The sequence below is a fragment of the Lepidochelys kempii genome, chromosome 25 (genome assembly GCF_965140265.1).
Source record: "Lepidochelys kempii isolate rLepKem1 chromosome 25, rLepKem1.hap2, whole genome shotgun sequence".
NCBI classification, from domain to species: domain Eukaryota; kingdom Metazoa; phylum Chordata; order Testudines; family Cheloniidae; genus Lepidochelys; species Lepidochelys kempii.
Window position 1 is genome coordinate 10,583,901 of NC_133280.1, and position 24,895 is coordinate 10,608,795.

At 39.7% G+C, this 24,895-nt stretch overlaps 2 protein-coding genes across 6 annotated transcripts in view; one reads left to right on the forward strand and one right to left on the reverse strand.

Annotated features, from left to right (window-relative positions):
* Window positions 1–776: 776 nt before the first annotated feature.
* Window positions 777–24,864, reverse strand: LOC140903100 (scaffold attachment factor B2-like). Of its 5 annotated transcripts, none has more exons than XM_073323857.1 (21): window positions 24,543–24,864; window positions 23,636–23,723; window positions 21,352–21,416; window positions 21,059–21,265; window positions 19,746–19,808; window positions 18,654–18,681; window positions 17,249–17,738; window positions 16,795–16,841; window positions 15,676–15,776; window positions 13,348–13,497; window positions 13,140–13,240; window positions 10,608–10,744; window positions 9,279–9,370; window positions 8,588–8,724; window positions 6,596–6,889; window positions 4,134–4,271; window positions 3,524–3,563; window positions 2,507–2,628; window positions 1,606–1,715; window positions 1,355–1,421; window positions 777–1,129 (listed from the first exon to the last, which is right to left on the reverse strand). In XM_073323857.1, the coding sequence occupies exons 1-21, from the start codon at window positions 24,729–24,731 to the stop codon at window positions 1,003–1,005; spliced, it is 2,793 nt and encodes a 930-aa protein (XP_073179958.1). In that variant the 5' UTR covers window positions 24,732–24,864; the 3' UTR covers window positions 777–1,002. The 5 variants fall into 5 exon arrangements, 4 of the variants coding, with proteins under 4 accessions (XP_073179958.1, XP_073179957.1, XP_073179959.1 ...); XM_073323856.1 differs by having other exon boundaries at window positions 20,987–21,265; XM_073323858.1 differs by lacking the exon at window positions 13,348–13,497 and having other exon boundaries at window positions 20,987–21,265.
* LOC140903099 (scaffold attachment factor B1-like) overlaps window positions 24,793–24,895 on the forward strand; it is a 33,141-nt gene continuing 33,038 nt past the window's right edge. The window contains 1 exon segment of the mRNA XM_073323855.1: window positions 24,793–24,894. Within this exon segment, the coding sequence (XP_073179956.1) occupies window positions 24,808–24,894 (87 nt within the window). The 5' untranslated portion in view covers window positions 24,793–24,807.

Genomic DNA, 24,895 nt, shown 5'->3' on the forward strand with positions numbered 1-24,895 from the left:
GTGTTAGAGGGCAAGCGATGAAGCTGGTCATGGAGTGTGTGTATCGTTTTTGTGTATCTGTTGCCATTATAGCGAAAAAGTTACCAAACACTCCTGATGCCAAAGTGATGCTTTAGGACTGAGCGTATGAGAAGCAGCAATACGATCAAAGGAGAGCGTCCCAGAGCGCGTTAGATTTCTTGTGACTACAATGGTGGCTGTGCTTGTGTACAGTCAGCAAGGAAACAAACGCCTTCGGGTAGAGAGCATTGTGCACCATCTTCCAGATGAAATGAAACAGATGCCCTGCCTACTCGTGGTTAAAGGAATCGGGGGTATTTTTGTAAGAGCAGGAGTTATTCTTTACTTCGCCTAAAGAAGCTATAGTGTACTGTACCAATACATCGCACTCTCACGTATACACAACGCAAACAATTCCTTGTGCTTTCAGAGGAATGGTTACTTTGCAGTGGAGATTTAAGTAAATGACTTAACAGGGTTCAAAAAAGAACTAGATAAGTTCATGGAGGATAGGTCCATCAGAGGCAGGATGGGCAGGGATTGTGTCTGTTTGCCAGAAGCTGGGAATGGGTGACAGAGGATGGATCGCTTGATTGCCTGTTCTGTTCTTTCCCTCTGGGGCACCTGGCGTTGGCCACTGTCCGAAGACAGGATACTGGGCTAGCTGGACCTTTGGGCTGACCCAGTATGGCTGCTCTTATGTACTTAAATTCACATTTTTTTATACTTCTCTTGTGATACAGAATGGCCGAAGACCATGAAAACAAAGAAGAGCGTTAGCTGTAAACTAATTTTATTATTATGAAAAATGGAATGTTTCATTAACAGAAACTTAAGTGGTGTTTGAACAAGAACACATTTATTACAAAAAACAAACAAATGAGTTCACATAGTTTTCTATTACAATATGGCAGCAGATTTTTAATTACATAAATTCAAGGTGACCCTGGGTAATAGAATTCACCACTGTAGCCATCTTACATTCAGAGAAGGTTAAAAATTTCAGTAGCGGTGCGTGAAGCGGGGATCACTGGGTCTGTTTGCTCTGTCCTGGTTTGCAAATGCTCCTGGCACTCCACTAGCCTGCACTATCTGGCTCTGCGTTCCACTTTGCATGAAGCCTCCACGCCTAGGAGCAAAGTCAAGCTTTTTAAAATGTGTGTTTTAATCTTCATTGCAAATTTGTAACATTGCTGTGATTTTGTAGTATTTACATTTTTTTAATGATTTTTATTCTTGAAATAAAATGCACCAGATAAAATCACGGAAACATTACTCAACTGATTCAATTACAACATGCAGAGGGAAAGGAAGTAAAGGAAAAGGACCAAAAATCTTTGACTAAGCTTCTTACCCAGATACTGCTCCTCGATTCATCACATGGGCTGGTGTGGACTGAGCAGGAATGACTCTATCAGCACCTACAATAAAGTGGAAAGCGTTTAAATAAAAATAAAGCATTTTTAAAAAGCAACACCTTATTCCCAGAATTTTGCTTGCTTGGTAATGCTTTTAAAGCTCAGTATGAGTTTTAACTACCACTACAAGTTCAACAGCAGTAATGCCTACAAAAACCACAATCACACTGTTAAGCAGCAAGTATACCTTGCCATCTCTCATGATCCCGTCCCATCACTCCATCTGCACTGCCCTGCCATGAACGATCTTGATGCCCCTCTAACTTTCGACCATGATCTCCCCAGTCACGTCCATCTCTTAAAAAACAAAAGAAAAAAAATGAAAGAAAATCTTCTAGGTGCGTGATGGTGAAGCCAAATACAATACCCCATACGTAAACTTATTAAAATCATTTACCAAGCTATATCTATGCAAATCCTACATTTACAGTGGATACAATCAAATTAGGAAGATTGTTCAACAAGTTTCTAACACAGAAAACAATTTTCTTAATTGATCTACAGACAATCAGTTAATATCACAACATACTGCAACACTCAATACTTAACATGGACCTACTAATGGAGTAATATCACTTCAGGAAGTGTAGGTGTAGATTTAATATACAGAACAATAATGCAAAATCTGGATGTTTTTTTTTAAAAAAAAAACATCCGGGATTTCAGATTCGTCCCATCTCAGGTTTTCCACCAAGATTCTAGCTTGCTTTCTATTAATACATACAATCTCAAATCCAGACTACCAGCCCTAAATTAGCTCCTTTTCAGAGAATTTCTGGAGCGTGAGTGAAAGAACTGGATCTTATCCCGGGAAGAGGAAGCCCTTACAAGAGAACCATGATTCCACTGGCAGAGCAGCTTGCACAGCAGCTCTTTACTCACTAGAGAGCTCCATTCTCTTGATGCACAAGGGAGCTACATGTAAATTCACTGCACACCCAGGAGAGAACAGACCCTCAATGAAACTATCTGGAGAGAGGATTTACACTTGTAAAACTGATTCCCACTATGACCCTTCAGAGAGTTTATTTGACGTTTCGAAGAGCATGAGCACTGGTGAATGACTGTCCTCATTTACACATACTAACCGGGACTGTGGAGGTATCGTTCTCCCTTCGCTCGTTCTTCTGTCAGACCCATAGCCAGCCCAACTGTCCCGTGAATCCCGCGAGTGACGTTCTGGTCCTCCATGGCGCTCATCTGGATAATGCTGAAAGACGAAAGACACAGATGAATGCTGTAATTTAATTCTCAAATTGGTAAACGCTGGTCAACAGAATTTAACCAGTGCCACAACCTATCAAGTCACTAGGGCATTTTTGACAGCAAGATTCCATATAGCCCCTCTATGACCATCTACTTGTGTGAGCTCTTGGAGCAATATTTTCTCCTTTAAATAACTTTCAAAACTCTTCACTGGTTTCCTTACTACTCTAAGGCTCATTCTGTGTATTAATTAATATTTTGGTGGAATGCAATTTTACTCCAATCCCTTTAACCATTTGTCTTTGCTTCAGTTCTTTCTCCCAGGTTCAAATAACTTTACATGAACTATTCTCAGTTCAACTCTTCCACTTTGGTAAAGTGTCAACAGAATTCTTAGATTTCCAAAGTACCAATCCAGCCCCTACCTCAATGTTTTTAAAAAGGTAATATTTGTTGCACGGTTACATTTGCCCCTCTGTATTATGGCACCTTTGCATTTTCTATAGACCATTTTGCTATATTGAAGACAATGGGTTCTTTGCTGTTCATGGATAGAGTGCCAGAATAATTACCTTACACGTTACATTTACTGATAATGCATCTGACACCAATAACCAGAACACACTTTCTTTTCACCACCTAGCCCCAAAAAGAGAATCCATATGGTAACTTCAATCATTTAGATGTGTTTTTTCCTAATCTATGACAACTACTGTAGTTAGCAACTGATTTATGCATTGCATATTCAGTGTGGGAAATCAGTTGTTTATTAAACAGCTGTTGCGTTTCATGCCAGTGGCGGCTGCATTTAAGAGCCCTGTGCACCCAGGGATCCTTCCAAATGAAAGGCACTATCTAAATGCACATGTTTATGACGCAAGTGTTTCCACTTAACCCACCTGCCCATCTCGATCTGCCACTGCCCTTGAAACTTCTCTCCTGGGGTGAAAAAAAAGAGAGCAATTCAGTAACGATGGATAGATCTTCCAGTTAAATTATACTGGGGTTTTGAAGAAGTAATCTACATTGAATGCTGGTATTTGTTACACTGTAAAGTATGGAAATGGGAATACTTATTTTATTAGAAATATAGTTTTAGGATTAGAGAAACTGGTTTACCAAAAGCAAACACATACCACGGCACTAAAATTGTGTGTGCCAGGGCAACACAAGCGGCAGTATCACTGAAATGTGACAAAGCACCGGAGGCAATAGCTCTGTGTCAGACCTGACAGGAAGGAAGGGTTGGGACCAAGAAAGGGTACACAATAAACACCACAAACACAAAGAGCTGGAGAAATAACCGAAGTGGCACAGAAGTAACATACACAAGCTTGCAAACAGCAGATACACATATAGCCATAAGAACACACAAGTTCTAATCCCTACTTTTTTTGCACTATTTTACAAGCAAATAGTAAACCTGATACGACACTAGGTATTTTCTTTTCTTAATTTCAGCGAATACAGGAGGAAAAAAAAAACAAAACAAAAAAACACATCTCTAACCTATCCACAGAATGATCTTGGTATCGGCCACGATCCCTGTGATCAAAATCATGGAAGCGATCTTGGCGGGTAAAATCAGAATGGTATCTATCATCCATCGCCATGCGCTTTGCCTCTGGCCAGTAGGAGTCATCTCGCCTGTAAGAAAGTGCACGTTTAATACAATGTGAAGCAATAATTTTTCCATCTTGGTCTTTCTAAACCAAGTCTCACTTAACGCAACCTGTGGTAAGCTGAACATTCAATAGTTATATTTTTGATATGATAATTAAAATCCCTGACGTGCCAAACTGACTTCTCATTTCAATTTCAGAAAAGAAGTTAATTGCACCAATACTGCACACACCCTAATCTCGGCGTATGTTGAAATGAGAGTAGAAAGACTATTTAATCCTTCTGACATTTGTGTTTTATGATTCAAGTCCACAATTTCTACAACCCCTTGTGTAACTTCCCTGGAGAGAGTAGTTTCTGTAGGAGTCATAATTGAGTGCTGTCACATAGTATTATGTACATCGCAGCACAGCTTCCAATTGGCTATTTTTTATTTCTGCAGTAAAACTGGTGACTGTAGGTGACCGAGTAAGGCAAAAAGGGTAGGTGACTGAGGGCAAAATTCACCCTGGTGTAACCCCCCAGGAGCACTTCACCAGAATTAAACCAGGGTTGAATTTGTCCCCAAATGACTACATTTCAGGTATATCATCAAAAAAATAGGTATGAATCAGCTTTCAGAACATGTTAAATTCAGGCAACTCACTCCGATATTCCTCTATCAGCCTGCAGCCCTCTCAGACAGACACTGCAAAGGTGAACTGATATCTAGCAGACAAGACACATTTGAGAGCACTATCATCATTTGTAAAGCTGTGTGCAGCTGGATTGTCAAATATCAATATTGTTCAGGATACCTGGTTAAGAATTAATTTGGAATGATCGTACACTATTGCATTGACTCATGCTCTAAAATCTTAAGAGTTCAAAAGTCACCAGCAATATAATTTATACTCACTGGGCACTCAGCTAGCTATGTGAACTGAAATTTATTGTGAATATTTGCCTCAGAAACAGACAGAGTCAAGGTGAAAAGCTGGCAAGGCACAAGTGATTAAAATGCTTCTTGCCTTATATGTAAATCAAGATTTCAAGGACCACACAGAAATAATCAAATTAGCCCAATACCATGATTTTTTCTACAGGTGAGAGGCAGTAGCGGGGACTCAGCTGCTCGTGTGTGGTGAGGGCAGGGAGGGTATGGCAGCAAGAAGGGCCAGCACTGACAACGCACAACAATTAGGAGCTCCAGCTCAGCCTGCCACATTGCTCCCCCAGCGGGTCCGGGGGAAGATACCACAGCATGGGCTGGCAAGGAGCTCAGAATGGGATCATCCACTTGGAGCATGGGTGGGAGGGGATCCTGCCCTGGCAGAGGGGAGTGGAATGGGGGATGGATCCTGGTCTCACCCTGATCCAGGGCTCCTCACACACTTTCAGCTCCTTGCCAGCTGGAGCTGCAGTATCTCCCCCAGGCCTGTGGGGGGCCACTATGGGATGGGGCTCCTGATTGCGATGCATTAACAACATTGCCCCTCTCCCCCCACCCGCCAGGACGCAGCAGCAGACAGCCTGGGCCAGAGGTGGGCATGAAGAAAGCCAGGCCCCAAACCCTATTAGGCCAGGCTGCATAGAGCCATCGGCTGAGACACACCTACCCCAACCACCACCCACCCTACTCCCCAGGATCCAAATGACCTATCACCTCTGAACCCAGGATTGGAATCAGCCTGTTAACCCCCTGGAGTAGCTGCAGCCTTAGCAGGGAAGTGGAAACAGGGATGCCTGCTTCTGCCTCCCTGCTGCTGGAAAAATTGCAGCACTTTAGGGGGGATTTGGCAGCCATCCGTATCCACTGAAATTCAAATACTTACCCTTGAGACTACTATGAATTTATTTGTTAAAAAACACAATTTCTTTAGGTCCTTACCTAGAAAAGAGCATCTTTAATGCCAATGAGGAAGATACTTCCACCATTCTATGGGTCGAGGTAGATAAAAGTCTGCTTCAACGAGCAGGGAGAGAAAAGAGTTCCTTCTCCTCAAGAATCATAGATGTAACCTTAATTTGTGTAGCTGCACTTAACACCCCATGGTAATGGATTCCTCATTTGCTGTGGCTGTTTGACTGCATTGTTTTGTAATCTACTTTGGATGTGCATTTACTGCTTTTTGAGTTTATTAATACACATCTGTGTGTTTTGCTGATTGTGCTTATTTAAAAACATCAAATTAACTAGAAAAAAAAAACAAACAAACCGAGCTAGAAACAGGGGTGGAGCTCAGAAGTTTAGCATCTGTTCTAAGAAGAGTTCTTCCTAATTGCATAAAAAACAATCTCAGATTACAGCCTTAAACTTCCTGCTATAAACACACTCTAAAATTTGGAATTTCACTGCAGTCACTTACCTTGCATCAGTGTCATAAGGTCTTCTAATTGCCGATCGCCGTTCTTGCTCATAGCGCAGTTGTTCTTGCTGACGACGCAGCTCTTCTCTTTCTCGCTGTATGCGATCTTGTTCCTTCCTCCTTTCTTGCTCGATGTGCATCCTCTCTCTCTCCAGCCTCTCCCTCTCCAAACGCTCTCTGTCAAGCCGCTGCCTTTGAAATTCAAGTCGGTCGCGCTCTCTCTGAAGCCTCTGTCTTTCATCCCGTTCATGAATGGCTTGAATACGCTGCTCTCGCTCTCGTCGTTCTCGTTCTCTGAAAAGGGGAAGTAGAGATTTGTTGGTTTTAAAGGGTACACTACACCTTCAAGTGACGTATTTTTTGAAGGCTTCCTAGATCTTCTCCCACACAACCCAGCTGACTTTGTTATTTTCTACTAAACAAACATCACAGTCACTTGAAATAGTTTTTAAAAAAGCAACAATATACACACACAATGAGACGAGAGGCAAGAATTTAGTAGTGATAACACCCCTTCCTTAGGGAGCAGTTTTGAAAATGCTTTCCTCTAAGGTGAGGAGTTCTATGTCCCTCTTTACATTCTTCTGGAAGAAAAGGTAGCAGGCATGCAACTCCCCGAAGGGAGACGACAATTTTATTCTCCCTTCAGGGTGAAAGTTCAATACAAGCGAAGTTAAAACCAAGGTATTTTAGCAAAGCTAAATGCAAAATTTGAAAATACCTAAGTGTTACTGAATAACAAGAAAAGATTCTGCTTCTGTTCAAAAGATTTACTGCAGGTTCCATTAAAGCTCATGGAATAAATAGCACCAGAAAAATATAAACCCAGACCAATGGACAAAGATACAGGAGACTAAACTTTGAAGTTGAATACAACAATGCATGAGGTGACAGCTCCAACACTAAATTGTCATTTTCATAACAGACTGTGTCAACAGAACTGTATCATCTCTTGCTACTACATAAATGCAGAGATTTTCAAAGCAGGGTAAATGATCCTGTAACATGTTCTGTGACAATTCGTCCCTTGCATAGCAGTAAGGATAAAAAGTCATATAAAAACATTCCAGTTTTGCCCCGTTAGCAAGGAAGGAATACATTTAATTTCTATTACACCAAATGATTCATGTTGGTGCATTAGGGACAGTTCACTGCATTCTAAATATTGAATACACAATATAGTACCCACTACGCCTAAGTACATTTGTTAAACTGTACACTAAACCACTATGAATCACAACCCCCTAAAAAGTCATCATTTCTGCAGACAATCTGCGATCAGAACAAGGAGCCAAATCTGAATGGTTTGAATTAATAGTTCAATCAGGTTGAATCATATTTTACTCCTGGGGGAAGCCTGTGCCACTGCGCATGTGCAGAAACATGCTCCCTGCAGATTCTCTGTTTCCCACAGAAAAATGGTTTCTGTGGGGAAGCAAAGAGAAGCTGCACCAGTGCGCACTCACCCTTCCCTGGCAGCGCAGGCACATCTGTTCAGGCAGATCAACCCCCAGAAACCTCCCCTGGCCGCAGGAAGCTCTGCACGGGGTTGGGGGATGGGTGTCTGGATGCAGGAGGAGGTGAGGCTCGGTGGGGTGGGGGTTCCGGGTGGGGGTTGGATATATTGGGGATGGGTGGACAGGGAGAGCAGCTCTCCATGCAATGACCCCTTCCCCCACATCCTGGCCCAAATGCTGCTCAGCCACAGGGGGAGGAATCACTGTATGGGGAGCTTAGTGGGGGTCCAGATGCAAAGGAGTTCGGTGGGAGGTTCTGGGTGCAGGGGGAATGGGACTCTGCAGGGGAGTCCAAGTGAAGGTGGTTATAGGTCAGCATTGGGGCGGTCGGGGGGGCTCAGTGGAGGATCTGGGTGCTGGAGGAGTCGGGCTTGGTGGGGTGGGAGGTCAGGGTGCAGCTGGTTGGAACTCAGTGGGGTGGGAGTCTGGGCGTGGGGGCTCCCGATGCTCAGGGTAGCGATGACGCTAAGCTCACCGGCGTCTCTCCGTTTCTCTGATTTCTCGTTCTCTCTGCCTCTGTCGCTCACGCTCTCGCTGTTCTTTGATTTTATCAAATGATAAAATATCTTGTTTCTCCTTGCTCTCTGACTTGCGATCCTGGCTCTTAGTATTCTGCATTTAATCAAAGTAATACATGAACCAGAATAAAAGTGTTTGGATTACATTTCCAGAGACCAGATAAGATAAATGCCCACAAACAGGACCACTATTATCCCCCCTTCCTTACCAGAGCGACAAATAATTGTAGGCACTTTGCAGGTGAACTAGAAGGAAGAGAGTTGTAGGCAGCACCAATAATTCGGCTACAATTTTTGGGGAGTGAGTCTGCTAGCTAGTTTTGTCTCTGGGGCAACACAAACCATACCATTTTAAAGGTGTAGTGACACCCACTGCTCCTGACTCTACACATCTGGGGCAGCGTGATGTCTTAATGGCCTTGTTCCATTAAATATGTGCAATTCTGCCTATAATAGCAGTGAAGAAAGCTGTAGCATAGACAAGGCATAATCATTTACCAATATAGTGTCATATGACTTGCCAAATCCCCTTATTTAGAAAGAACCACCACAGTTTTAAAAATGCAAGTCAAATACTCTGCAGAGGTACAGGGAAAGTTGGTTTAAATCTATTTTCATAGATAAGTTTTCTACTGAAATTGTACTTACTCTCTCTTTTGATGTGGTAGAGGTTTTCACACTAATAACTGGTTCTCCTTTGGATTTATCCATTATTACTGTTCTTTCAATTCCTCGACTTCCTAAACGAACCAAAAAAACCAAAGATTGTGTAATGAATATAACAAACTGTGGCAAGTGCAATCATTTATATCTTAGATTTTTTTTTTAATAAATATTACAACCACAGAACTATGTTCATCCTTTTTTTTTTTTTTTTTTTTTTTTTTTGAAGTGAGAGGCTGGAGGTTAAATTTTTTTAACCTTAATATGAGATTTATATAAAAGAAAATGGAGTATTAGTAAAATTAGGGCTTCAGAATGCTTGCCTTCGTTAACTTTTGGAAACAAGAAAAATAATGGGAGATTACAGTAAGACTTCTGCTGTTATCTGAAGAGGACAAAAAAATTCAAAATAGTGAATTTAAGTCCACTTTTGCACCTTAAAATGCATTTTTTTCACACAATGTAGGACAGAAAACTAAGTTTCGCATTCAAAAGACAGACCATGAACTGCACCAGATTCTATACATATCAGCAAAACTTTAGACTAAATTTACTTCCTGCTTATAACCAGAGGCAAGAGTTTCACAGAGAATAAAAAAAAGATACAAAAATCATACATTTTTATTCTTTCCACAAATTTTTCAGTTTTATAAATCTAAACCCATTATGCCCTAAATCAAACAGCTGCTGCTCTGTTGAGAGTCTGACAGAGAAACAGCATAATGCTGTATGAATTAGCTTCAACCATTCTTCTTAATGGAGTGTTAAACTTGCTGAAATACTATCTGTTGCTGAATAGAATAAATATTCTAAATTGCAATAATTTAAGTAGAATAATAAAGACTTCTTTAAATTAGCTGTGTCTTCATAATTAAAATGTATTTTATACTACATGTGAGGTTTTTTTATAATATAAAAACACACTTTGTTCAGAATAGAAAAATCCTTTGGGGAGAGGAAAACAAACAACTAAAAGCATTTATCTACAATGTAATAAAATTGCAAATATTTTGAAGGACACCAAATTGCCACTAATATTTAGATTACAGGTCTAAATTCCAAAGAGTCAACAGTTCTCAAACAGTTCCCTATTTGTACTCTTTTTTAAAACACAGGGTATTGAATATTATGAAAACTTCTCCAGCACAGAGGAAGAATTCTCCATGTTTTATCACTTTCCCCACAGATTTCACTGGATATGGCATGACAATCTAATCTATATATATGTCTGGAAAGTCTATCTTTTGTCACTTAGTTGTCCATACAAACCATGTCTGTAATACAGTTCTCTATTTAGAAAGCAGTTTACATTACCTGATTTGCTAGTCCTAGAGCGATTGGAGGATGTAGTTTTCTGTTCATCTTTCTCTTTTTCTTCTTTTTCATCTCTCTCTGTTTTCTTAGTATCGTCTTTTTTATCTGTCTTCTCGTCCTTTTTAATACTGACAGACCTATAAATAAACTGAGCTTTAATAGTACAGTACATAGGAACACAGTTATCTACACAATTCCACTTCTTTTGGATTTCTACATGAGCCACAAAAGACATCCAAAAACTGAAATTTAGTAAGCTCTTCCAATTTGCCAAATCCTGAATGCAACACACACTTGCACACATTTTCCTTAATTTAGCTGACTGAATATGAAAGCTAGAAAGATCCAAACAAATTAGAAAGAACAGTAGGTGATCCTTTTGAATATTAAGTTTTCCAAATTGTTGTTAATTCCATCCATAATGAATCTTCACATATAGCGCACTCTGCCATTTAAAAACAGACATCCATACAGAGTGAACTAGAGTAGGATAAAAGCTTTTGCAAATATGTTCTGTCATAAAAAACTGCTCAAGTAATACTCAAATCAGTAATCAGGACTTTGGCAAGTAAATTAAATAGAGTGTAACATCTAAGGGCATGTCTTCACTAGCAACATTGGTGGTAAAAAAAAAAAATAAATAAAACCCACCTCCATGAGGGGAACAGCTCCCAGCGCTGGTGCACTGTCTACACTGGCACTTTACAGTGCTGAAACTTGCAGCGCTCAGAGGTTTTTTTTCCCCCACACTCCTGAGCGAGAAAGCTGCAGCGCTGTAAACTGCCAGTGTAGACAAACCCTAAGAATACTGTGAAATGGAATGCCGCTCAAATAAGCAGTACAGGCTATCATGCCCCAGGGAAAATAAATATTAGCAGACATCTCATGACCCATTCTAGCAGCCCTTTTAGAAATCGGGATTAGTCTTTCAAGGAAGCTACTTAAGTAACAGGAAGATTTGAAAATTTAGGATGCTGACTCCGTTCCATTAACATTACAGGAAGACCCTTTAATACCTCATTTATGAGGACAATGTATATGAAACAATTATGACGACCACAGTGTCTATGCTGGTTTACATAAAAATGAACGGGATCAGGAGATACCAATATAGGGCCCAAAGCAATATGACCAGGTCCCAAGCTACAAATAACTGGACTAAGCCAATATGGAAGGAAAAGCCACACTATGCAGTGCTTTACTGCATTGAGGATTCTTGGTCACCTTATTTGTCTCACACATTCAGTGTACTAGCATCCCAGAAGACACTACTTATCTCTTTCTAGTATCCTTGAAAGGCATGAATAATTCCGAAAGGAAACAATCGTGATATTGAACATATCAGCTCCAGATGTTAGTTACTGCAAGTAGTACTGAACTGTCACATTCCAGAAGTACAGGATTTATCAAGGCTAGTCAGGCCTAAGAAAGGGAACGATCACTACATGGATCGGGAGTCTGACATGACGCCCCCTGAAGGCCTAAGGTGCTGAAGTAAAGTTTGCACCACTTTAAAATAGAAAGCAGATCTAGGATTTGGAAACAGAAGTATAAATTGCAATCTAAGTAAGGCCAAGTGTACGCTAGAAACTTCTGCTAATACAGTGTCATTTAGTGGTGTGATTTTTATGATATTTTTATACTGGCAAAAGCCCTAGTGCAGACATAGTTGTACCAGCAAGAGAGCCTTTGCAAGTATAGCTTCTTTCATTTGAGGAACTGGTATAAGCTATACTGGCAAAAGCATATTTCTGACAAAAGCTGCATCTACACTAGGAGGATATGACACTAGTTACACCAGCAAACCTTTTCCAATGTAGATTAGACATGAGAGACCTTTTCTGACTCTAAAGAGGTATCAGCCTTGGATCTTACAAGACTAACTTGATGCACACAAATTAGAAGAAAAAAAGAAAAGGAGTACTTGTGGCACCTTAGAGACTAACCAATTTATTTGAGCATGAGCTTTTATTAAATAATAAATTTAATAATTTATTTATTTTAAATAAATTGGTTAGTCTCTAAGGTGCCACAAGTACTCCTTTTCTTTTTGCGAATACAGACTAACACGGCTGTTACTCTGAAACAAATTAGAAGTTAACTATATCTATCGCTAAGAGCGAAGTGTATAACTAAGTCAGAAATGTGTGCACCAGGGCAACAAGACAGCTTTGAGGCCGTAAAAGCAAACGGAGAGTACTGAACTGAATCAGGTACACAAGTTTACATAAAGGGGAATCTATGAACTTTCAAAGAAAGAAAGAAACTACAGGTTATATAACCTCTTGATATTTCCATTTCATGGACTCTCAAGGTCACAAAAACAAGATCCATGAAGCAAGATGTGCAGTGCAATAAAAATGCTTATTCTTCCTTGATATCAATCAATCCTTCAGGTACAGCATGAACCAACAAAACATGTTTGGGTACTTTATAAACAGTTATATCAATAAAACTAAACTCTGTTCAACTATTACTTGTCTTTCACAGTTACATTTCACAGTTTTGTTTTGTTTTTTAAACCAACTTTACTTTTCAGACTTGGAATCTGTAGAATGGTGCCTGTCTCTCTCCTTCCTTGCTTCACTTTCTTTTTTGTCTGAAGGTTTTTTCCCAGCTGGTTCATTTTTTGCCTGGAATAGTATTTGCCAAAAATATAATCAATTACAAGTCTGAGATCATTAATGCATGCATTCTTATATTCCCATTATGGTATCCATCTTGGAAAATTACCACTTACTTTTTCTACAGAGATCATTTTCCCATGTAACTCTGTTCTGTGGAGGTGACCAATACATTTGGTGGCTTCCTCAGATGTTGACATTGTAACAAAACCGTAACAGCGAGCCCCAGGACTGCGAGCATTAGTCACCACTTTTGCACCAACCACCTTTAAGAAATGTTATTTTTTATTATTGTTTTTGCAACATCTTCAACCATAGTCTCAGACTAAGACTCATAGACTTTAAGGTCAGAAGGGACCATCATGGTCATCTAGTCTGACCTCCTGCACATTGCAGGCCACAGAACCTCACCCACCCACTCCAGTGATAGACCCCAAACCTCTGGCTGAGTTACTGAAGTCCTCAAAATCATGATTTAAAGATTTCAAGTTACAGAGAATCCACCATTTACTACTTCTTTGATACAATGTACTTGGTATACAGAATAAAATGCCAGCTATGCCACGTGTACCAGGAACGTTGGTTTTGCACCATTCCATTGGAACACCATTTTCATTATTATTTGTATTATCGTAATGTCTAGAAGCCACACGCATGGGCCAGGACCCCAAATGTGCCAGGTGCTGTACAAACAGAACAAAAAGACAGCCCCTGCCCCGAAGAGCTTACAGCACTTCAAAGAAACCACCTGACTTCAGTTGTCCAGATTTTGATACTGGCATCAAGATTACATTTTGGAACCGAGGTGTACCCAATCTGGCCATGAGTATTCTAAAAATGTTGTGCTGAGAAGCACCTATCGAAGTGAAGTATAAATACTAATAGTATTTCCCTACATGCCAATGGCAGTGCCAACATTTCTGAAAAGACCAGAGTTTAAAATTCTAGAGCAGATTCTAGTACTGCTGAAATAAGTACTAGAGCTTGCTGGAGCTTCCATCCTGACAGTATCAAAATTAATACCAAAAACTTAGACAGTGCTACTATAGTAGTATGCACAAAAACACTAATTCAGTTTATGTAGTGTGACGTGATAACTGCAAAATTACATCCTCTCTGCGGCACTGAGCAATACCAGTGCACTGCCTTATTAACATCACCATCAGTATGACATGGTTAATATACTTCACTTAAATGATATACAAAAATGAGAGGAATAAATCTCCAAATGAGCATAACCAATTTCTTCATTTAATCCCGTAACACAATGCAGCATTTACATATTTCTCAAAATACATTTGCAGTAGTACGATTTTCGCTGGAACATTTATAAGCATGTTCAACAACACAAAGATGACCTTTTCTGAAGAGATAAATGACACAAGGAATTACTGAGTCAGAAAAACCTCCCTGACTTCACGTTGGGTCTAAACTGAAGTTAGGTCAACCAACTATGTCACTCAGGGGTGTAAAAAATTCATACCTCTGAGTGATATACTTAAGGAAATCTAAGTCCCAGCGTAGATCCATGGAAGAATTCTTCCATTGAGCTAGCTACTGCATCTCAGGAAAGTGGATTAACTACAGCAACTGGAGAATCCCTCCTGTTGGTGTAGTAAGTGTCTACACTGGAGCACTACAGCAGTGCAGCTGCAGTGTTTAAGTGTAGACATAGCCTCAGACTGCCTCTCACGTAGCAGTGGATCCAAGAAGTCCACCAGCTGACCTTTCAGAGCATCCCAGTTAATTTTTTTTTTTATAAATGGGAAAAGCCATTTGAGGAGTGGAGGCAGAAGTGGCTACCAGCTGTTCCAGATTCCACTTCCTTGCTGACACTAAAAAGCTCCAGGAGGAACCATACTGTCACTGACCTGGTTTCTCATAGTAGCAACTACGGAAGGGTCACCCCTAAGCCAGTACTATGTGATAGAGAGCATTAGATTCCAGTGGGATAACCAGGCGGCGAAGAAGTGACTATGATGGGAAAGGTGCCAGATCCTGGCTCTGCCACTCCTGTATTCGAACAGGCATGCCACCTCTCATGGACACCCTCTGCAGAGGGGTCAATCTGGGCAACCATTGCATTACTTTACCAGATATTTCTGAGAACTTTTTGATAGAGGACTATACTCTCGGGGGAGATTTTCAAAGGCATAAAAGGCAGCCAATTGCCCAGCTCCCTTTGCCTCTGACTCTGGAAATCTGACACTCAATAATTGACAATTCTATGTTCTATTAGCTTAGCCTGTTCAGTCATACAGCCAGTTCGCTCCCATTTTCCTCTTAAGGTTTTACACAAGTAGGCAGAAGACAAAATTTATTTCAACATGATGCTCATTATTACGTAAACAATAGCAAGATTTTAAGTCACCACTTAATTTTAATAAGTTGTTTAAGTAAAAAAATTGCATTTAATTTAAAAGCACTATATAAAAAACACATACCTTTCCATATTTGCTGAAAAGGTTCTTCAAGTCTGTTGCTCTGGTAGAGGAGGAAAGTCCACTAACCCACAAATTTCTACCAGAACTGCTACTTGTACGACCTAATTAAAAAATAAATCACTACTGTATCAGAAAAATGTCGCAGTGAAAAGCAACTGTCCTAGAAACTCCATTTCCTTCAGACCATTTTGAGCTTAAAAATGTTGAGCACTTTTAAATACATGAAGTTTAACTTTTGCAGTTTCAAAACACACTATTTTTTGACATAACTATTAGTATGACATGGTAATGTCAAGGCTCCTAGCCTTTGTTTGCCAGAAGCTGAAAATGGGTGACAGAGGATGGATCACTTGATTGCCTGTTCTGTTCATTCCCTCTGGGGCATCTGGCATTGACCACTGTCGGAAGACAAGAGACTGGGCTAGACGGACCTTTGGTCTGATCCAGTATGACTGTTCTTATGTTCTTATGACATGCAGAATAATGAAAGTGTAAGAAATTTTCATCTACTGAAAGCCTGATTCTACTGGACAATGGAAAATACTACCGGAGACTTGAATGCTTTTGAAGAGTGCCACAAATGTTATAAATCTAATCATGAAGTATTAGATAAAATTTCTGTAATCCTTGCCTTTGTTTTAACCAGTAAGCAAGAAGTTTTTATATAGAATGACATTAAATCAAAATGGATAGTACCACGAAACATACCACCTTATGCTAGTAACTTTAAATGGAATCAATGTTCACCACGCACTAAAAGCTCACCTCAGTGACTACAGAGTGTAAGGACTCATTGCAATGACAATCTTGATTAGAAATTATCAGAACCTACATTAGAAGTAGGAAGCAACTTTTTACAGCCAAGATTATATTTTTGAAGATGCATCCCAGTCCTATCAACACACCTGCACTTAACTTTACTACTGAGAGTAGTCCCATTGACTTCAATAGGACTGCACTGTAGTGAAATTAAGCATATGGCTAAGTGTTTGCAGAATCAAGCGAAAAAATGCAACTGGAATGTGTACTCAATTACTCCCTTGGATCTCTGATGGATGTGGAAGAATAAGATTTAGTATTTTAACATTTTTCCAAATCAGTCTCAATTTTACAACGTACCTTTCTCATCTTTTGAGACCGTCTTTGTCTCTGCATCCTCAACAAAGCTAAAGACAAAAAACGGTGTTATTCAACCAGGAAAAAGTGAAAATAACTCTTAATTATGTGTGCTAGAATTCAATACCTACCAGAAAATTAGTTGTGAAATAAAAGACACCTTTGCAAACTTTTTCAAATCTGATATGTGGGAAGTCAGATGTTTAAACAGACAATTAATTCTGTTTGCCAGAAGATAAAAATTAGGAAGAATTTAAGAAAACAACCTTTGAAGGTTGAGGAAAGGAAGGAAATCAAACCATCAGTTAAAAATTGCACAAGAAGAAATAAAAGATTCTTTAGGAATAGACTACAATTTCATCAGTCTTGCTGGCCAATTGAAGGAAACAGCTTATTTGCATCACTTAATGACCAATGAAAAAGATAGCATCTGGTCTAAAACTGAGAAAAAACAAACCTCTTTTTCTGATCACCGCCCTCATTGGTAGAGGACTCTTTAGTAGCAGATGATTCTTCAGAAATAGCTTTGTCTTCTGTTTTCTTGGCATCTTCTTTACTATCTTTGGTTTCAAGACCTGCATCTTTATCCGCTGTTTCCCCACTAGAGGCTTCCAGACCTTCTGATGGTTTGCTACTCTGATCACTTATTACTAAAGATTCAGAGTCCATTTTCTCTTCATCTATTGTCTGTTCACTTGTCTCCCCTTTTGCTACAACTAAATGCTTTGCTTCCTTCCTTGAAAGATCTTGTGCTGACTTGCTGTCCAAATCTAAAGCATCTTCCTCCGACTGACTGGCAGCAAGAGCGTCCTCTTCCTCTGCTAGCTTTTTGCCTGCCACGGCGTTACTTGCTTCCTGTGCATATGGCTGCTCCACTTCGGAAATTTCTTCTTTAAGTGGTTCAGATTTACAAGTTTCCCCCAAAATCTCGAGTATTTTCTCATTTTCTACGGATTTAACAGGAATAGAATGGCACAAGATTTAATCACCAGGGAAATAAAGCAATCACAAATGTGGAACTGGCATGGCTGCCACACTAACACCAAGAGAAGTTCTAAGCTACACAGAGATTGGAAAACCCTAATGTACACAATATTAAAGTTCTAAACTGTCTGCAGTCTAACAAACTATTATATTAAAGCCTGGAAGCTACATGGAAGAAAAATGCCCAATAAACTTAAACACAAAACCTTCTGTCTCATCCTTGACAGTCTTCTTCAAGTTGAGTTCTAGTTCTTCCTAAGTTAGCTTCCAAAGTCCAAGATGCTTAACTGACTGCATCAATTCTTTGACAGTTCAATTCCCAAATTCCTGTGAAATTCTTTTAGCAGAACAGTCCAATATGAAAACCGGAACATCTTCTGATGGTGCATGAGTATGTTTGCAGTCCAGAAAAGTGAACAGTATCTGTATGAAATTTCCATGAAGAAACTCTGTCTTCCTTCTTCTGAAATCCAGGCACTTTTTAATTTTAGTTCCCTACTATAGTATTATACTACGTGTACTTCTCCACTCAAAATTACAGAGTTAATGTACTGTGTGATATCACAAGATCTGTTTTACATGCAGAACCTTTTTAAGGCTTAGGTTAATTACCATGCTTACTTAAAGAGGTTTTAAAGCAACCATTTCATCACACTGAATGTATTTCTCAAACAGAGATGACACTGTCACAGATCTGGTGATATGACTGGGTTTCCAATCTCTATGATCCTTGAATGATCTGGACTGTGCACCATTAGAATAATGCACACTATAGTAATGCAGTTAAATAAAACAAATAAGTGTACAAGAGGAATCGGTGCAAGAGCAAAACCATTTCAAAGCCTAGCTTTTTATTTTCTTTCCCCCCAAAACAGTACCTGGCTCCAAAGGTAGTTCTTCAATTTCCTGTAGGGAAAAAAAAAATATATATATATATATTACAAAACACTATCCTATGTAAAGATGCTGAGCTTGTCTAAAATTATTTAGAAAAGAGAATATGGGGAAAAATTACTGTAAGTTTTATTAACTCTTATAAACCTTGAAAAGGTTAGATTTTAAAACAACTTCCTTACAACAATCATTTTTTGAGTAAGATTTTTAAGGTAAATACCTTATAATTTCTACTGATGAAATATAAATATAAAAAAATCTAAGACTCACCACAGTGAAGACACCACGGTAAGTTGATCTAAGTACGTTGACTTCAGCTACGTTATTCACATAGCTGAAGTTGCGTAACTTAGATCCATCTCCCCCCACCCCACCCCCCCGGTGTAGACCAGGGCTAAGTGTTTTTGTGGGTATTCAAAGCATATTACAGTACTAAGGTCATGTCCATCATATAAAGGATGGAAAAAAAATCACAACAGTGCTATTAAGTCAGCTGAAGTATATACTGTACTGTTCACTCTAGTGCCTTTAAAATACAGGCAAACAAATCAGCAGACAACAGTTTTATAAATACATGTGCCTATGTGAGAGAGACCATTTTCCCAACACTATGTAACTACTACAAATTTGATTTGCTGAAGTACAAGTCACCTACAACTCCTGTTGAAGTCAACGGGAACTGTGGATCCTCCAGACGTCTGAAAACCAGGCCCTATGTTTCAGCTAATTTATATCACACCCAATCATGGTAACAATGAACATTATAAACATGAGTGTATACAAAAGTTTAATGGTATATGAAATATAGCCAAGTATATGACAGTTATATTTTGACAGTAAATTATTTTGGAACAAAGCATAAAAAAAGGCCCAATTCTTCCAATCACCAGATAAATTCAACATAGGGAAAGGTATATAATTTTGTTACTATGCATAATATAACTTAGAATTTGACTGTTTTCTGAAGATAAGAATTAGGTATTTGTATTTTCCCCCCAGAAACTAAGGGTTTTTTTAGCTCTTTATACAGCATGTGTCATAATTGACATTAAATTTAAGATTAAAAAAGAATTTACCTTCACTACAGTTAAATCAGAAGAAGAAACATCTAAACTGTTTCCAATGTCCTCACTTTCTGCCTAAAAGAATAAATAGGAAAAATATGTCACTGTATACAGAAGATTCATCACATCTTTACTGATAATGAAACCTGAATGAAAAATTGTGAGGTTGGCAAAATATTTTATCTGATTTTTTTCAGATAACTGCTATTAAGCAATTATTTGCTAGCATTCAACAGAGCAACAAAGAAAGTGAAAAATGGTTACGGATGACTGCATTTAAAAAAAAAAAGACAGACAGACAGGCAATGAGCTCTCTCTTTGTCTCCAGACTCTGCTTGCCTACTTTAAAAGTCTGAGCTTTTTTAAAAAATAAAAACTTTCAATCTTAACAGAAAATCCTATATGGAATTTTTATTTGCCTTTCAATCACAGCTACAAAACAAAGCAAGAAAATCAACTTCTAAACAACAAGTTGATTTAAATAGTGCTTAGAAAATCTCAGACTTCATTAGTTTTACCTTAATAATATAATCAAATCTGAATTATTTAACTACTTCCTTAGTTATTCCTGCCGTTTCTAAAGTGAACCAAAAGCAGCAATCTGGATCCCCATAACCCAGGTTGGAGACAATGCATGTCAGAGGTAACATCTGTACTCCCTATCTGAGGCTGGGCAATAATAATTATCTTTCGTTGCCCCACTGAACATTTCAAGTGAGTTTTAACTTGTAGATTCATGAGAAAGATTATCATCAACCATTAATGGACAAAGCTGAAGTGGCAGTCTATTACCAGACGATAAGCACAGAAAGCCAGCATGAAAACATTCTAAAAGTCAGAATGGAAGCCCCAAATCTAACAAGAAATTTGAAATACACTGAATTATTCCAGAAGCAACATACTGTACAATTATGAAGTCCCTCAACTAAAACATATGGATCCCTCCACTGCCCTCCAGAACAAAGGAAAACAAGAGAAAATGGGAATGTAAACTGAAGGCAAAATAGAGAATTCAAAGATTTAATAAAAATGATGCTTTCTAGACTACTACTACTACTGTGGGTAGCAATATGATGCATGCAAACAAAACCTAAATATGTTTTAAAATCAAAAATGCTATTTCCACAAACAGAAAAAAATCAATGGCCATAAAAATTTAGAACCCCAAATTATTTCTGCTATTGTTTAGATAATGGTGCACTAATTAATTTGAAAAAAAAAATTCTGATTCCACACATGTAAGAGATCCATACCATCACTACTGGTATTTCTCTTGATTCTTCTTTAATTTCTGAAAACTGTGGAGATGCCTCCAAGTTACCTACAGCATATTCTGTAGGCTGATCTGGAAGTTCTTTCATTTCTGCATCAGCATTTTCTTTACTATCAGACAGTGAGTCAAGAATATTATCAGCACTGTAATCCTCTCCGCAATCTACAGCACTGCCATTATCTATTTCAGCTTCATCTAACACACTAATATCCATCATGTCAATATCCTGCAAGTTATCCAAACTTGCTTCAATATCCTCCTGTAAAAAGAAAAAAAGTATATATAATAGTCATTGTGACTTGAATGCAGCACTATTATTCTTCACCTCAAATGTGGTTCACGTACCTGCCCATCTCCAGAATCCTCCTCCAGTCCATTATCTTCAACTCCCTCTTCTTCTAGTCTACGCCCTAGTAACATTATGATTATTAGAATGATGAATTCATACATTGCTAATTTTCAGATGTTTCTTCCTAGAATAGGTATTAAATCCACTTTCTTACAGAAAAGTAACATACTTTGCCTTATTTTCAACAGTCCTATAACTCTGAACATCACATTTCTTTCTGTAAGTTACAATAAAAGTTCTGAATGTTCAATAACACGTAAGTCGTAAAAGACTAAGCTAAAGGTATCTTTAGGCCGACTATGCATGACTGTAGTTCTTAAGTATCTCAAAGACCATTAATTTTCTCTTTTCAAAAGCTTATTATAATGATCTGTCTAAAAATCTTACTACACCAGGAATTCATTCAGCAGCTTGATCCATAAGTAACGCTCATTACCGAAACAACACACTTCAGTTCTAGCACAGATCAACAGGGAACACATGAAAACAGACAATTTCTCACACATTTACAAGTGTATTTTCCTCAAAGAATACAAGCACAGCAGAACAAGAAATGGAGAGAGGTTTTAGAAACAGTCCTTCTACAATGAGAAACACAGCTTGAACATTTTCATTCTATTAACATACTGACATGTCGCAATCATGTTTTAGATATTTTCTGGGAAGGGAAAAATTATCCAAAATAATTTACAAGTGAATTTAATCCACCCAATGTTAAGAGTGACTATTAACATTGGTCTGAGCCAGGCATAGTATTGTTAGGTGAGCATTTGTGCATCACCAACAACTCCACATCTAACACACTTCAAAGCTTTTAACTATTTTATATTAGGAATTTAAATGGAAGTTAGAAGTTTTTTAAAATCCCTGTTGTATACAATTCTAGTATTAGAACAGATTCTTTCTTTAGTTTGTTAGTTATGCAGCTGTAACACACCACCACCCCCCATTTCAGAAATAGAGAAATTTCTTTCATACACAGCATAAAATGACTCCAGACCATTAGAAATCTAATGACTTGTTTTTGTTCAAGTGAAACCTGGTATTCTGTAATTATAAATACTATCTGAAGGAAGCTTTCCAGGTAAATAGGAAATTAAAGGTAACCCTAACAGCCCTTTAACTACAGCAATGCAAATGCATCACTGTTATAAACTCTAGAGGTTTTAAAACTATAAGGAACTCTCAACCTGGGATATGAAACTTTAACTTGAAGTACTAAATTCATGTCTTCACATGTAGCACACCTATTAAATGACTTTCCCTTCTGCCTTGCAGCCCAATATATACTGAATTAAGTTTAATCTGGAATCAATTTATTTATATTTAAAAGGGTGTTTGAGTCTTCAATGTGCTATTTGTTGAAAAAGCTTTAGAAACTCCCTTTGTGATTTCACCTTCCATCACACAAACAGCTATTCTATATTTGTCATGTAGCTAGTTGCCATCTCCATATATCAACAGGAATGTGAAAAATACTTGAAAAGCATATATTAACTTCCTGTTGCAGACTAACTTAGGGGAGCTCATCTATATTGATTAAATTTATCACAGCAAATGGGTAACACATTTTAATTTTAACATTTTGGTTACAAGCTGAAATAAATTAACACCCCAACCTTTCACCTCTGGAGGCTGGGTCTCAAATTCTGAGTTTGGTCATAAGTGTAAATTAATTTGGTTGTTTCACCCTGTTTCTCATTTGTCCACAACCTGACAGGGCTAGCAACCACACCTCAAAATGGCTCAAACTAACCTCCTGCAAAGACACATCATGATAAATTTTCACTACGTTGGCAGTAGAAGTCAATCCTTTCTAAGCTGGTCTTTCAGGAAATTCTGATTAGCAATCCAACACACTTTGTTTGGGAGTATTCCCAGTTATGCACGGCCCTGTGATTAATATTTAACAAAATGTGCAATTCACTAATGAGGGACTTGGTATCATACTGAAACTCACATAAGTAGGGAAAAAGAAAAAGAGTACTTGTGGCACCTTAGAGACTAACAAAGAGTGTCAGTAACACAAGAGGTTGATGGTAAGATTGAGCTGCACTGGCCTAAACTGTACATTTTATATTACAGTGCTCCTGTTTGTGCTATATCTGACTCAACCAAATACTATTAAACACAAATTCTGAAGCTCTATAAATTCACTCTGCCAAAATTAAGACACTTTTCAGAGTGAAAGCAGGGAAAGAAAAGAAAAAAAGAGGGAAGCTAGATTCTACTTTGTAGGTGCAAGATCCAAAAAAAAATCCTCTCTCAACTCCCTTGTACCTTTGCTGCTTCTCTTTGGTGTTTTCTTGATGATTATCTCTGACACCATTGGAATTTCATCAGGATTTCCCCCTTCATCCTCAATAGCCTATTGGAAAAAGATATAAAGCCACTCTTTATTTACAGAGCACTCTTGGTCTTGGGCACTAAACACACCATAGAGAAAAATGCTGTCAATAGAACCTTCTAAGCATTACAAGTAGGACCAAATGAAAGTGAAATATCAAAAATTCCCAGGGCACTGGTGGAAGAGCAACGTGTGGGGTGCTTTCTATAATGCACCCCATCCCCTTTCCTTTGCGCCCCCCCCCACCGGTGATCAGATGAATTATAGTGTCTCCGTTTCAAGGAAGTGGAGAATGGCAGCCATGGACAGCTATGGTCAGTGGTAGCATGACCACACAGCAAGCGTGAAAAACAGGGGCAGAGGACGTGCGGGTAACAGAGCCCTATATAAGAAAAAGCCCCAAATATCAGGACATCTGGTCACCCTTGTCAGTGGCGCCACAACACTGCCATACGGCACAGCCACCTCGGCGCACTGCACTCACATCCTCTGACTGGAACACGGCACCCGCGGCCCAAGCCTGCAGGTGCCATGTGCACGAAAGTGTGTGTGTGGGGGGGGGGGTTCCTGCGCATGGTTACTAGAGGGGCCGGTGCGGGGCTCCCCCACTGTCCAGGGACGGGGCTCGAGACCACAACCGGCCTGGGCGGAGGAGGGGGCAGCACGTGACCTGCACCGAGCGGGGCACGGCGCTGCAGCAACTGCTCGCGCCGGGCCCGGCGGAGTCACGTGACGCCGCTCGCTCCCCGCTTGGCGCCATTTTCTCAGCAGCGTCCCCCCGCTCCCCCCCCAAGCCCGGGAAAGCCTCAGCGCCCCTCCCCCCGCGGTCCCCCGCCTCACCTTCCGGAGCCGCTCCATCAGGACGCTCTTGTTGCCGCCGCTGTCCAGGTTGCGGCGCTTGAGCTCGGCCCTCAGGTCGATGACCCGCAGCTCGCTCAGCCGCCGGGTCTCGGGCTCCGAGCCGGGGGGAGCCGCCCCGCCCAGGGGCGCGGACTCCCCCAGCCCGGCCGCTGACTGATTCTCCGCCATGACGCCGCTGCTCCGGCTCTCGCGCGCGCGGGACTCGGCAGAGCAAAGCAGCAAAAGCCAGCGATCCTAGCACAAAATGGTGGCAACGAAGCCGAGAAAGAGAGACACGCACAGGGGCTGCGGCGCAGGCGCACTGAGGCGAGACTATAGGGCACATGGGCTGA